General features: G+C 43.4%; 1 protein-coding gene across 1 annotated transcript; it reads right to left on the minus strand.

Moving 5' to 3' along the window:
- Positions 1-882: 882 nt before the first annotated feature.
- Hr78 (Hormone-receptor-like in 78) lies at positions 883-15,190 on the minus strand (the record flags this gene model as incomplete). The annotated part of the gene is given in 11 exon segments (XM_074102850.1): positions 883-1,030; positions 1,553-1,733; positions 2,171-2,266; positions 3,440-3,494; positions 4,795-4,896; positions 6,088-6,198; positions 7,666-7,774; positions 9,869-9,978; positions 11,353-11,502; positions 13,258-13,379; positions 14,965-15,190. Coding segments are annotated over 10 exon segments (1,183 nt in total), but the record flags the coding sequence as incomplete, so codon positions are not given.
- Between the last annotated feature and the right edge of the window lie 482 nt (positions 15,191-15,672).

The following is a 15,672-nucleotide window of genomic DNA, read 5'->3' on the forward strand; positions in this document are numbered from 1 at the left end:
AACTTTTAAATGACAGTAGGTATAAAATGAAAACAAAAAAAATACAGGGATCTATGGAGTCCCCTAGTTAAAAAACTAAAACTAAACATCTCAATCATGTGACTGTTGATTTTACACACGAGCTTTTTTCAAAGTACTCGATATATAAAGGATTATCATTCAAATAAATAAATAAATATCACGGGACAATTCACACCAATTGACCTAGTCCCAAGGTAAGCTTAGCAAAGCTTGTGTTATGGGTACTAAGCAACGGATAAATATAATTATATAGATAGATACATACTTAAATACATATTAAACACCCAAGACCCGAGAACAAACATTCGTATTTTTCATACAAATGTCTGCCCCGACAGGGAATCGAACCCGGGACCTCAAGCTTTGTAGTCAGGTTCTCTAACCACTAGGCCATCTGGTCGTCCAAATATACCCATTAAAAAGTAAAATAGCACAAAAAAGCCTTACTAAATGATTTAAGTATCTGACGGTTAAGGTGCAGCCACATGCTAGTCGCTCGCCGCTAGTTTCCAGCGATAAATCGGGTCACGTGACCCGTTTTGAATATAACGCGACTCAAAAAAGCAGCGTCAAGTCGCCGCGTCGAACAGCAGCGTCAAGATGGCTGCTTGAAGAAATGATCTTGGTCTTGGAAGCTGATTTCTTAACCTCCTTTAGTGGCAGTCGAGACAGTGGTAAAAAAGAAATTGGAGTGAATGAAAAAAAAAAAATGTTTTTTCTGAAATTGAAGAGGTTTTTTCCCAGCGACAAAACTCAACATTTTCAGCTTTATCGCTATATGTCACGTGACCAGATTTGACGCTGGAAACGAGCGTCGAGCGACTGCATGTGGCCGCGCCTTTCAAATGTCTAGCTGCTTACCGGGTGAGAACAGGCACAGCGCCCTGAGATGCGCGTGCTCCCTCTCGCTCACTCGCAGCTGCTCCATGTTGCCGATGAACTGCTGCAAGCGAGACAGCATGCTGCTCACTTCCGATACGCGCTCGTCGGAATAGTCCGCCGTTGTAATCTGAAAAGATTGTATAACTTAGATAGATATTGCTTTTGTTTATTAAAATAAATAAATAAATAAATATCACGGGATACTTGACACCAATTGACCTAGTCCCAACTAAGCAAATCTTGTACTATGGATACTAGGTAACGGATAAACATACACACGAGTATATAGATAAATATACATACTTAAATAAATATTGAACACCCAAGACCCGCGAACGAACATTCGTATTATTCACACAACTGACAGCGTGACGCGTTGACCAGTAGAACAAATGTATACTTCGTTTTTTTAGCATTAGAAAGAAGATAGGAAGAGAAGTAGGTAAGAAGATAGGTAACGTCTAGTATCAGGTATTCAGTAATATTATATTGCTAAGGAAGACCACGATGTTATTCCCACGGGAATTTTTTAATGCTATTTTTTTGTTTTTTTTTTTTGTTTTTTTAGTACAGGGGCCATTTGAATAACAAATTACAAGCTAAAAATATTAGCGATTTTGTATTGAATTTGCTAAAATTCAGTCGTCACCTCAGCTCCGCGCTCCTTTTCACCCGCGGCGTTGCCGGCTCGCTCGCGCAGTATAGTCTGAAGATGCGCCACCATCTGTGGCAGGAGGGTGGGGAGTCCCAGAGCGGAAGAGAACTTGCACAGGCCCAGCACGAACAGCTCCGGCCAGCACTTCTTGAAGAGGGTCACTTGGATCTCGAAACTGGAAGCGAAAATTAAAATTACAAAACACGCTTTAGAGCCGTTACATAAATGCAGTGTGTGGGGAGGGGTGTGTCCTCAAGGCAGCGCGGTGGCAGCAGCGTGTGGAGAAGTGTACTTACAGCAGCGTGTGTGGGGTGTACACTCACGGCAGCAGCGTGTGGGGGGTAACACGGCAGCAACACGTAAGGGGGGCCACCAGGTGGTGGGGGGAGTGGGTGTGGGGGGCTGTACACTCACGGCAGCGCGGCGGCGGCGGGCACGGCACGCAGCCAGCGCGCGGTGGCGGCCAGCAGCGCGCGGCGCCGCCTGCAGGTGGGGGGGGGGGGCTGTTACTCAACGGCAGCGCGCGGGGCGGCGGCAGCGGAACAGCCAGCGCGCGGTGGCGGCCAGCAGGCGCGCGCCGCCTGCAGGTGGGGGGGGGGGGGCTGTACTCACGGCAGCGCGGCGGCGGCGGGCACGGCACGCAGCCAGCGCGCGGTGGCGGCCAGCAGGCGCGCGCCGGCCTGCAGGTGGGGGGGGGGGGGGGCTGTACTCACGGCAGCGCGGCGGCGGCGGGCACGGCACGCAGCCAGCGCGCGGTGGCGGCCAGCAGGCGCGCGCCGCCTGCAGGTGGGGGGGGGGGCTGTACTCACGGCAGCGCGGCGGCGGCGGGCACGGCACGCAGCCAGCGCGCGGTGGCGGCCAGCAGGCGCGCGCCGGCCTGCAGGTGGGGGGGGGGGGCTGTACTCACGGCAGCGCGGCGGCGGCGGCACGGCACGCAGCCAGCGCGCGGTGGCGGCCAGCAGGCGCGCGCCGGCCTGCAGGTGGGGGGGGGGGGGGGGGCTGTACTCACGGCAGCGCGGCGGCGCGGCACGGCACGCAGCCAGCGCGCGGTGGCGGCCAGCAGGCGCGCGCCGGCCTGCAGGTGGGGGGGGGGGCTACTCACGGCAGCGCGGCGGCGCGGGGCACGGCACGCAGCCAGCGCGCGGTGGCGGCCAGCAGGCGCGCGCCGCCTGCAGGTGGGGGGGGGGGGGGCTGTACTCACGGCAGCGCGGCGGCGGCGGGCACGCACGCAGCCAGCGCGCGGTGGCGGCCAGCAGGCGCGCGCCGGCCTGCAGGTGGGGGGGGGGGCTGTACTCACGGCAGCGCGGCGGCGCGGCACCACGCAGCCAGCGCGCGGCGCGGTGGCGGCCAGCAGGCGCGCCGGCCTGCAGGTGGGGGGGGGGGGCTGTACTCACGGCAGCGCGGCGGCGGCGGGCACGGCACGCAGCCAGCGCGCGGTGGCGGCCAGCAGGCGCGCGCCGGCCTGCAGGTGGGGGGGGGGGGGCTGTACTCACGGCAGCGCGGCGCGGCGGCACGGCACGCAGCCAGCGCGCGGTGGCAGCACAGGCGCGCGCCGCTGCAGGTGGGGGGGGGGGCTGTACTCACGCAGCGCGGCGGCGGGCACGGCACGCAGCCAGCGCGCGGTGGCGGCCAGCAGGCGCGCGCCGGCCTGCAGGTGGGGGGGGGGGGCTGTACCTCACGCAGCGCGGCGGCGGCGGGCACGGCACGCAGCCAGCGCGCGGTGGCGGCCAGCAGGCGCGCGCCGGCCTGCAGGTGGGGGGGGGGGGCTACTCACGCAGCGCGGCGGCGGGGGACGGCACGCAGCAGCGCGCGGTGGCGCCAGCAGGCGCGCGCCGGCCTCGCAGGCGGCGGCAGACGGAGGTGTGCCGAGCGCCGCGCCGCACGCACATCTGCAGCGACAGAGACTCCGGCGTCGACAGGATCACCGACGGGTCCGCTGAAAGCACCGTGTTGAATAAAATAACGAAAAAAATTTTTTTTTTTTTTTATAAAAAATCATTTCGTTATTGCCACAAAAATAAAACAATTGAAAAATAAAACTTAAACTAAACCTAACGGCGCGCTCTGTAGGGTTGGTAGACGTATGGTAAAGGTTATCCCGCACCATTCTACAGAGCGGCTCATCCATTGCGCTGCGAACTAGGAAAAATAGAATCAGCAGACGGCAAGCTGACTTCCATGCTTTTTTAGCTTCGTTCAAGTGAGGCACATCTAGGTTGTCTAGAGGAGTTTGAGTATCTTGACGACAAGATCTTGAGTATAGTGACCGAGGATAGAAAGCAGGAGGGCAACGTGAGAAATTGACGAAATGCAATGATGACTGAGACCATGATTATCTAAAATGTTAATATTGAAAATGGATATGAAAGTATCTTTAATGATGGAATCTATATTTTCTAAAAGATGTGGACATTTTTTATGAATTCGGGGAAAGACTCCTCAAGAATTGGAGATCCAAAGAGGTTTAGCGAACGTTATTAACAGTCTGATATTAGAAATAAGGGCAATAGCCTGAAATAGGGAAATAGCTGTGTCTTTTTGTTGATAAGAATCACAAAAAACTATTTCGCATTTTGAAGAATTTAAATTTAAAATTTAAAACGACTGTTTGTTTCTGCATTAAATAAATCAATATATGGTCACCCTAAAGTTGATAATCGTTTGCATGTCATATATAAAACAATAATGCCGATAGACGTGTCTGTCAACTTGAAAGTTCGACTTTAGCAACATTTGAAATTTCATTTCATTTGAAAAGAACTTTTAAAAAATTGATAGACCACTTATTTGACTGATGGTACCTTTTATTGTTCATGCATCATTATGTAATTATAATTTTTTAGTTTTATTGATCTATTTTGGTTGATTTAACTGATTTTTAATATTATATAAATTAAAAAATTATTAAAAAATATATGTAGAAACTTCTTTGTTTGTGGCTGTTTACACCTGATTGTCTTAGACGAAGATTTTACTTTATAGAGATAGATAAAAACGTTTATTTGGTACTGCAAACACACACAATCAAGATTAGATACAAGGATACAAAACATCAGTCCAGACTTAAAAGTATTGCTATGCTCTAGTGCATAAAGTAAAATCTTACTATTGTGTGGCACACGGAGCGGGCTAAGCATTTCATGGCAAATTAAGAAACAGAACTGCTGCGAGTGCCTATGTCCAACAGTGAACATCCTGTACGGCAACCAGTACAGCGAAAGGATGGTATTAGGTACCTTCAGGCTGCGGCGGCGGCGCGTCGGCGGGATGCAAGGCGGCGAGCGGCACCTCCGGCGGAGTGGCCGCGTACGCTGACTGCAAGTACTCGTTTATAGCGCCTGCAACAACATACAGGACAGGTGTACTCAATGAGGGCAGTCGCGTATGAATTCGCCACTAGAGGCGCTAGTGTAGCGTGAGGTCTCCGAAATGTCAAATCTCATAGTTTTTGGGCGAGCTACGCGGGTTTATTTATAATTAGAATAATTTTGTGAATATTTTGCATTACCTGAAATTAATTATGGCAATTACGAGTATGCGTTACGGGGCAATGAATGTCTGTGTTTTGAGACAGTTTTGTCTTTCGGAAACTTTTGTCCTCCCTTTTTTTCCGAACAAAACGGGACTACGCAACACTGTGGTGGCTCGATATTTTTATGGTACGGTTTTAAGGTGTTTTAAATATGATTTTAATCTAAACTTTGTTTTCACGCCCGTAATAACGCACTTTGAAAGTCACACTTAAAAACCTCACGCAACAGTGGCGCCATCTAGAAAGACAAAAAACGATAGCCCTCATTAGTTGCCTTTTTTTTTTAATGCAGTGAATTTACAGTTAATAGCAAAACATTTTAATGTTTATTTGGGCACAAACGGTACAATTTGACTTGCATATAATGTGCTTACATCTAACATTAAACAATAAAGATGCCACCATGTTAATTCATAAATAATTAACAAAAATAAAATTAATAATTATAAACTACTAGCGTTTACCCGCGGCTTCGCATCGCTCGCGTAAATCATTAGATACAGCAGGATAGATAGCAGCAGTAAAATAACATCGTGGTTTTCATTGACGTTATACAGGGTGTTTGGTAGCTACGTGAAAAGCTTTAAGGGGGTGATAGCCGAGGTATTTTTGAACATTTTTAGCCATATATGACTTAGCAGTTTTTTTTAATCGAAAATTTAAAAATGTATGTGTATGTTACTTTTTTCATGTGTGTTTTCATGTATATTTTTTGGTTTATTTGTGTGTGATTATGTAAATATCATTGTGTTTGTGTCTTCCGCATTAGTGCATAAATGCCTTCTTCTTTCTTTCTTTTCTTACTTACGGAAATACCATCATTGCCAAGAAGAATGCACCGCAAGAAACTTGGCAGAAAGACATTTTTTCAAAATAATTACTTAAAAACTACAGTATCAAAATTAAAGAAAAAATTACATGTAAAGAACAAACAAACAGACTTACAAAGTTCCGCATTTATAAATATAAGTGGGATGAAATAACGTGCGCTGCTTACCGAACTGTCCCATCTTGAACAGGTTCTTGGCGAGCTGTGTCTGCAGCATGAGCTGCTGCCTGCGCGCGCCCTCGAGGTCCCCCGGGCTGCCGGGGTTCAGGTACGGAGACACTGCTCATAACAAACAGGGGTATGTATCATTTATTGGAACAGACGATACTTTTTTTTTCTTTCTTTTTTTGAGGCTTTGAACACTCCAGGTGATCATGTCAGGCTCATGGGTGCTCGCTCATGTTTCCTATGCAAATGGCTTTGCCAGATGTTGGCTCTGAGCCAACAATTGACCTGGCCACTGTGCATGGGGCCCAAACCCCCAAGTACCCTTCTCCTCAAGTCTGAGTTCCGAGCACATTCCAACAACAAATGGGACGTTACTTTGCGGAGGTCCATATCAATGAACTAATAGTAGATTGTACAACGAGAGCATAAAACGAGCCATTTTACCCGAGGCGTTCATATAGCCACGTTGACACGCATGGATGGACACGTCGAGGGGAAAATGGGTTTAATGCTCGAGTTTTACACTCTGCTTTTCACTTCGATGGCGTGGAAATGAAATAGCAACAGTGGAAACAATGATTCACTTTCTATGTACCTTTTATTTTTTATGCATTATTATAATAATTCCATTATTTTAATTTTACTGAATTATTATGTTGATTTGATTGCTTTTTAGTTTTATATAAATTAAAAAAATATATAGAAACTTTTTTATTTGTGGCTGTTAACACCTGATTACCTTGGTCTTGAGTTGGTATTAGACGAAGATTTTATTTTATGCACGAGAGCATAAAAAGTCATTTTATTTCACCTAGATACAGCATAAACATGAATTTTACGAGCATGAGAAGTAAAAAAAGAATTCCTTTGCTTACCCCCCGCGACCTTATGATAGCTAAGTTTATGCAAGATATGTGTGTTCCTCCACACTCTAAGACACACAAATCACACAAACCCTGACGCGTTTCGAACTCAACCAGAGATCATCTTCAGAGCAACACAACTGTACCTACACCATGCTACTAGCATCATGCCAGCCAGTGTACAAATTAAATCGTTTGTTGTGGTTTTTTAGTTTAAATCTGGTAGATACTGGCGTATTATTTGCCACCTTCAACTCGAAAATACAAACTGAGACATGGATGCACAGAAAAACCAGAAAAAGAGACCAGCGCTGGGAATCGAACCCAGGTCCTCAGCATTCCGTGCTGCGTGCCATACCCCTACACCACCACTGGACAGGAGTAGTGCTGCTGCTTACGTAGCGTAGTAGAAATAAGCAACCTGAGATATGTGTGCATAGGAGAAATTCGTGTCTGTACTCCTGTCCAGTGGTGTGTATGGCACGCAGCACAGAATGCTGAGGACCTGGGTTCGATCCCCAGCGCTGGTCTCTTTGTGCATCCATGTCTATTTGTATTTTCGATATGGTTTCACGGGATGACCGTAAAAGTACCTAACAAATTTGGAGTTGAAATAAAAAATACAAAAAGACTCCAAATAACCAATCAATACACCTTCTACTCATAACGCTACATGGCGATCCTGCCTTTCCTTGCATTAGCATTGCATATTCACCTGGATTTCCCTTGTTGAAGGCGACGGCCGCCGCGAGGGCGAAGTTGATGGCGGGGGCGGCGGGGGACACCGCACCGAAGCCGTCGTGGGGCTCCTCTTTGGGATTTATCTGGAAAAATAACAGCCTGTGTAAGTCTGGGGAAAGGGTGGAACAAGTTGCACCTGTCCCATTGTCTGTCTGTCTGTAATCAAATCTTGCCAGTTAAATTAGACCAACTTCCAGTAGTTGGATTGACTTGAAATTTGGCATACCTACTTATGTAAATTGCGTGACAATACAATAAGCTTAACGAAAATACAAACTGCGTGCTTAAACCCCTACACCACTGCTCCAGCAGCAGCAGCAGCAGTGGTGTAGGGGTTAAAGCACGCAGCACGAAATGCTGAGGACCTGGGTTCGATTCCCAGTGCTGGTCTCTTTTTCTGGTTTTTCTGTGCATCCATGTCGCAGTTTGTATTTTCGATATGGTTCACGGGATACCCGTAAAAGTAACAAATTTGGAGTTGAAATAAAAAATACAAAAATACTCCAAAAAACCAATCACAATAAGCTTAAGTTTCTTTGCGCGATAAAATCCAGAATACGGAAATTCTTCGAAGAACTAAAGTCACTGACATAGCTGGAAAAATATGCAAATTGAAGTGGCAATGGGCGGGCCACATCGCTCGAAGAACAGATAACCGTTGGGGGAGAAAAGTCCTCGAGTGGCGACCACGAACCGGAAGACGGAGCGTTGGCAGGCCTCCCACCAGGTGGACTGACGACATCGTGAGAGTGGCGGGAAACCGGTGGATGCAAGTGGCGAGTTGTCGTTCATTGCGGCGTTCTAAGGGGGAGGCCTTTGTCCAGCAGTGGACGTCTTCCGGCTGATGATGACAATAAGCTGGTAGTGACATCCTGGTGGTCCAGCTAGGATCATCTCCACAGGACGGAACTCTTCAACAGTTAATGGCGTCGATTTAAAATTTGGTATGTAAATGTAGTTTGGGTTACAATACAAGTACAGTCAGAGAAAACGCTTATATTCAAAATGAAATTTTTGCCAAAAAACTTATTTATCCCACTTCCCACTAATATTATAAATCCGAAAGTTTGTAAGTCTGTTTGTTACCACATCGTGTCTAAGCCGCTAAATCGATTTAGATGAAATTGGACAGTTTTAGTTCCAGGGAAGGACATAGGATAGTTTTTGTCCCGGAAAATTGCGGAGTTCCCGCGGGATAGCGACCAACGAATTATACGCGGACTTCGGAGTCTTATACAAGACGAGGCTTAAGTACACTTAGGCGACTAAAAGCTGCGCATAGGCCTTCTCTCAGAATGCGAGGACGTATATCCGTGTCTGCGAAGGAGGGTTGTGTTTGACGCGTATGTATGTATGTAAGTTTGTATGTATGTATGTCTATTCCTATGTCCTCTCGTAACTACTCAACGGCTGAACCGATTTTGATAAATGATACGTCATTGGATTTGTCTTGATGACGCGAGTGACACTGGGTACATGAAATTCTTGAAAAATTAAAATGGCGCATTTTTGGCGCCAAATTGTAAGTTTTCAAAAAATGATTTTTATTCAAATCTATCGAGTAGGGTATCAAATGAAAGGTAATAACTACCCCATTCCAAATATATATGGGTTATAATAGTTTAAATCTACCATTTTCAAAGTACTATTAAAAGTGTGAAATAAAACAATAAATTAAAAAAATCAAAAAACCCGACTGCCTTAAAAAATACTAAAAAGAAGAAAACAAGTCTAGTGGGCTAGAACTTTGTTAAGTAGCTAACTTAAAGTTCAACAGTCGGGACCCATTTAAATCGTGACGCTCAAAAATTATTACCTAGTGGGTCCCGACTGTTGAACTTTAAGTTAGCTACTTAACAAAGTTCTAGCCCACTAGACTTGTTTTCTTCTTTTTAGTATTTTGAAGGCAGTCAGGTTTTTTTATTTTTTTATTTATTGTTTTTTTTATATCTACTGTGACGTCTCAAGAGCAAATTAGCGATGCGAATTCCCCGATGTCGGGGTGGAGCTCGAGTCAGTCACTCACTAGTCATAATTAGTCAGTTAGCGGCCAGTCTTTGCATGGGGCCAACCCCGACGTTTGGGGTTCGGACACGCGAAATAGATGCATTTGCGTAATCTAGTGTAATCTATATCTGTGGCTGGAATGCCGATGATATAAATAAATAGATCCTCACCGGTCCCTGCTGCGTGAGTCCCAGCAGCTTGGAGTAGGCCTGTCGCTCGTGGCCGTCCCGCTGTTCTCCTTTCACCTTGTCCACGATCGGCTTCCGTTCGTGCTGGACCGCTGTCGGTATAGTGCAAGAATTACTGCCCATCAGATTATCTTTCGGAAGGATCTGCCGCGAGCCCTGTCATCCTCATCGGGGATGAGGGTCCATCCATAAAGTACGTCAGATTAATTTTGATCATTTTTAACACAATAGTCACACATATGACGACCGGATGGCTAAGTGGTTAGAGAACCTGACTACGAAGCATAAGGTCCCGGGTTCGATATTTGTATGAATAATACGAATGTTTGTTCTCGGGCAATTCTCGGGTCTTGGATGTTTAATAATATTTAAGTATTTATTTATCTATACTTATAAGAATGTTTATCCATTGCCTAGTATCCATAATACAAGCTTTTGCTTAGTTTGGGACTAAGTCAACTGGTGTCAAGTGTCTCATGATATTGTTTTTTTTTTTACATATTGTTATGAAAACTGCAATTATTATGTTCATGTGTCACAGACCCCCTGACCTCACTCCCCTAAATGTGTGACGTAATTTACGGCTGACCCGTTAGGATACTAACCCATTAGGTTTTTGTACAATCAAGGAAACTGAATCATAACCAGGGTGGAACCTTTCTACTAGGGTTGTAACGGAACTTCGCCTCCGCCTCCGTTACTGCGGAAGTTCCGCAAGAAATCGTATCTTCGCCTTCGCCTCCGCAATTTTTTTTGAGGAGTTATAACGGAGGTTTATTTCTCATTTCATTATCACGGCGCGCAGCGCACGGTCGGGGTGGGGGCGGGCGTATGTCAAAAACACACGACAGGAATCAACCTGTCTCGTTGCTTGGACGAACGGAATTGTAATGCATGTTTGATTGAACCGCGATTTTTGAAGGTGATTTTGTACAAAGTAATTTTGTTTATTTAAGTCACATGCACGATGACGCTGAAAACAAGTGAGATTTGGCAGTTTTTTTAGATTTTTTTTGTGATTTTTGAGTTGAATAAAGCATTAACTACTATTTTTTCCACATCCACTTTTACCTCCGCATTCGCTAAGAAGGCCTCCGTTACAACCCTACTTTATACTACTAATGTCATGTTGATATCCCATACATTTGCCAAAGAAATCATAGCGAAATTGATTACGAAAAGGTTCCACCTGGTACAGTCAAGGACTATAAATTCATGAAACCTTGGAACCATTTCACGGTAGACCACCACACGTACGGTCCACCACAAGTACGGTGACCGTACATGATTCAGTTTCCTCAACCATAAAAGTCAAAGTATCTTTATTCAATTCCATCTTTAAGCACTTATGTCAAAAAAAAATCTGCCACCTATTCGGAAAAACCTCTGTTGAGAAGAATCCGGCAAGGAACTCAACGAGGTATTTTTTTAAAACAGAAAGCTAATGTCATGCATGTAACACTCACAGTCGCTCCTCATCCCGCAGGCGAGGCACTTCTGCAGACGGCAGTACTGGCAGCGGTTCCGGTGGTGCTTGGTGACCTCGCAGTTCATGCTGCCGCGGCACTGGTAGCCCAGCTTCTTGCGGATGCTGCGCTTGAAGAACCCCTTGCAGCCTGGGGGGGCGTGGATGAAAAGATAGAGAGATTTAGGACCCTTACACACGTTTTCTTGCGCTCGTTTGTATCAATACAAACGCAAGTTGAACGCTCAGAAAACGCAAGGAAGCCGGCACGTTTTACCCTTACATAATAATATGATCCTTTCGTTTCGTTCGTTTCAAATGCGTTTGCATCACAAATGCGTTTGTATCGATACAAAAGCGCGCTTTCAGCGCGTTTCATTTGCGACAAAAAACGTGTAAAATCTGTCAAAACACGATGAAAACGCGCGTCATCATGGGGTAAAAAATGTCGTGTGGAAGACGCCCTTAGGGCCTGGTTCAACACTCGTTGATAAATTTTATTTGACAGATAAAAATGTGATGCTGTCTATGTCTATTCGGACAAAACAGAGACGGCATCACATAAAATTAATCGATTGGTGAAACAGGCGTTATTCAATAGTTTGTTTAAAAGTTATGCATCACAAATAATACAATCAATTAAAAGTACAAACAATTAAAAGCGTGAACGTGAAACTACCGTGAGACTCACTCATTAAATTATATTGTAACGGATAACTCGCGTCTTAAATCGAGTTTAGCGCGACATGTTTCGGGCTAATTCGTAGCAACGTAACGCGACGTAGCGCGAGCAGAGCGGTGGTGCGGCAGCCGCCGAGTCGCGTTGCTCCTAGGAAGAAGGGCTACAAATCAGCCCGAAACATGCCGAGCTAAACTCGATTTAAGACGTGAGTTATCCGTTACAATATCATTTAATATGATTAAAAGGGTTAACAACTCAGCTTATGCCTGTGCCTTGCCGAACTAAGCCTCTTGGCAAACATACACTGTTTTCAGTCGCCCTCATCTACAAACAATGATTATGACATTATAATATTATGATTTGGTCAAAGTTAACAAACCTATTATAGGTGGGTCAATCAACCTTTTACTGAAGTTTGTTTATTTTATTTTATTTATTTATTTTGTTGCCGTATTTGTCAAACTTAAAACCTAAAATTGCTAAAAGTGGCTCCAAAGCGGTAACATTTTGTGTACAGGCGTGATGTTTGTGTGTATGTTTTTGCCAAACTAATAGTATAGGACAGAATAAGGTACACATATAAGGTGATTGACCCAGGTAATTTTTTTTAATGAACTGAGCCATGTGTGGAAGTTAATAGAAATTAAGAAAAAGATGGTGTACAAATAATATTGACTGGGGATGGGCCGAAATTCGTTTTACATTCGGTTTAACCGAATTTCGGCGTCTCGAGCCAAACTTCGGCATTTGGCCGAAATTCGGTTTAAATGCCGAACATTCGGCACTAGAAAAAAACAACCTACTTGTACTATTTTGACTGAAATTAAAAGAATGTCTGTCATATCAGTAAAATATGCAACAGAAATTCAATAAACTTATTTGGTATTCTTTTAATAAACATGTTGATTACAATTTATAAATCACAATTTTATAACTAAACATTGAGAAACATTAAGTATTTTTAATCATTAAAGGGTGTTTTCAAAAATCAGATTTAACAATATATCTATTTGTGATAACAATGACTAGAGGCAGTTTATTGAACCGAATTTTATATTTTTACCAAATGTTCGGCCGAAGTTTGTATTCGGTTCAAACCACATTCGGCCCATCCCTAATATTTACCTATTCCCTAGTTATAAGTATTGCCTAGTTTGGCACCAGGTCTTTGGAGGCAGATGTCCATTTGTATTCCATTAATTCAATTGGTGCATCATGATTTACCTTCACAGCTGATGGCTCCATAGTGTCTCCCAGATGCGCGGTCTCCACAAACGATGCAGAGCTCCAGCCCCCCCACTTCGCCACCACCAAATTTCATCTCCATCTGTTCTTGACCATCCATGCTGTGTGTAAATTGTTTGTTAAACAAAAACTCATAAAATGTCAGTAAATAACAGATGCGATAAATACTCTCTATTATTTGGTTTTCGGCAATTATTCAACATTATTTTATTTTTGTCAAATACTGAATTCTGTGTTATTGACATTCGACAAATTGTTCATAAACTTTTAATAAAATGCACCTCAAGTCAGCTATGAACAATAATGAACATCTTTAGAATTTAATGATTATCTTGCATCAACTTTACTCCAAACTCAGACAGATATACTCCATTTAATTTAAGGTTTGAATTAATGGTCAAATTGTAACACATTTCTCAGTATTTCAAACACAAATGGACTAAAAATACCTACATGTACATTTTTTAGCGGTATTTATTATGTTTTTACTATAGAAAATAACCCAATTTTAAATAGTTTCGTTGTTTCATTTAAAAATGTGGAAATTTTACCATTAAGTTTCAAATGTTAAAATCATTTGGAAGCAAAAAATTACTTCTAGGATGTTAATATGTAATAAGAAAACTTTATCAATGAGCAATGGAGAGGAAACTGGTTGGAGTTACAAGGAGGGTCACGAAAACCAACAAATGGCTCAGGAAACAAAGTAAGGTCACCAGCATTGGTAGAAGGATAGCAAAGCTCAAATGGCAATGGGCAGGACATATTGCCCGAAAAACCGATTTGCGGTGTAGTTTTCTAAATTAGAGAGCATGAGAACAGAAAAGAACAGTGGGTAGACCGCAAATGAGATGAAAAGATGATATAAAAAAGGTGGCAGGCAGCATCTGGACTCTAACTGCCCAAAATAGATCGGAGTGGAAGAGGTTGAAGGAGGCCTACACCAAGAATTTGGTAAAAGAAGGCTGAGAAGAAAAAGAAGAAGTAATGTTTTTGTTAGTGATAAAGTAGAAATGGACCACGTTGGAAATTTTATTTTTATGAACAGACCCTAAAACAAATTAATTATTGTTACCTGCATTATGCTGTCAGGACATCAATAAAGTTAAAGAAAACATGTCATTTGAAACTGTTTAATATTTTATATTAATGATAACAATTTTTTATTCATTAAGAAAATCCATACAAAATCACAGCAGTTATGAAACATGTAACATGAAAGGCCTGGCAAAACAATGATTACACTAAAAGGGTTTTCTTTCAAAACAACACTACTTCCAGAGATAGCATTTAGCACTATTCTTACCTGCTTAGCATAACAAGTGTTGCCAAAATGCTACACTTTTGGACCTTGACATTAAGAAAGGTCAACTAATAATTAAGTAACAGAATAAATTAACTTCAAATTATGCGAAACTAACACGCGAAAGTCATAGCCACACTGGTTTAAAAAAAAAAGAAAACAAAAACTTACGAATATTATCTTGCCCGTAATGGCCACCTTTCACTAGATTAAGTGCATGGTATTTATCTTAACCTTTGTGAGATTTACGTGGGCGGAAACACAATGAACCTGTTCAAGGTATTCTGTAAAAACTGCACGCCCTGATCACTCAAGTGGGAAGAGTAAGAATGGAGTCATCCATAACATTTTTACAGTTAGATGAAGCGAATTTATAAACTTACATCTTTTAACGAAGCTATTTCGATGTTTTATCCCACAATTCCGAAGTTTTTAACGGCACGGTTGATAAAAATAACGATTTTATTTACCGACGCATAGCGAGATTATAGTTTTGGCGTAGTTAAACTAAGCAAGCATTTATAATAACTACAAAATGAAAATAAAGTAACAAGTTGGTATTGGAATGGACGAAAAAAAGAAATGCATTTGATTTGACAAAACGTCACATGAAGACTGTTTGAGATAGCGTTCGTGTCGCGTTGTATTTTGTATTTCGGACTTTTGGTATTATATATCAATCTTAGACATTTCTATGTATTGCTTATATATATATATTGCATTAAATTAGTAATATCAATCAATCTAGTCTGATAATCTTTCTGTCGATTTATTTAAACACGAGTTAGTTTTTATCTTACAAATTGCTTGTTTTTATGTCATTTTTCTTGTTGTAGGGATTTTAACTAGTATCTTTATCAGCATGGCTACTACGAAGCTCGAAACTCGAAGTTCGTGTCGCACCGTCCCTCTCGCTCTTGTATTAAATAGTTTAAGTGTCAGAGGGACCGCACGACACGAACTTCGAGTTTCGAGTTTCGTAGTAGCCCTGCAGTGTTTTTAACTACAGTTGAAACAGTTTGATCAACTCTCAACAGATAGGCACAAAAGTTGTACAAGGAGATATGATATAAACTGTGTGAGCGGAGCGA

This window comes from Choristoneura fumiferana, chromosome 19 (genome assembly GCF_025370935.1).
Source record: "Choristoneura fumiferana chromosome 19, NRCan_CFum_1, whole genome shotgun sequence".
NCBI classification, from domain to species: domain Eukaryota; kingdom Metazoa; phylum Arthropoda; class Insecta; order Lepidoptera; family Tortricidae; genus Choristoneura; species Choristoneura fumiferana.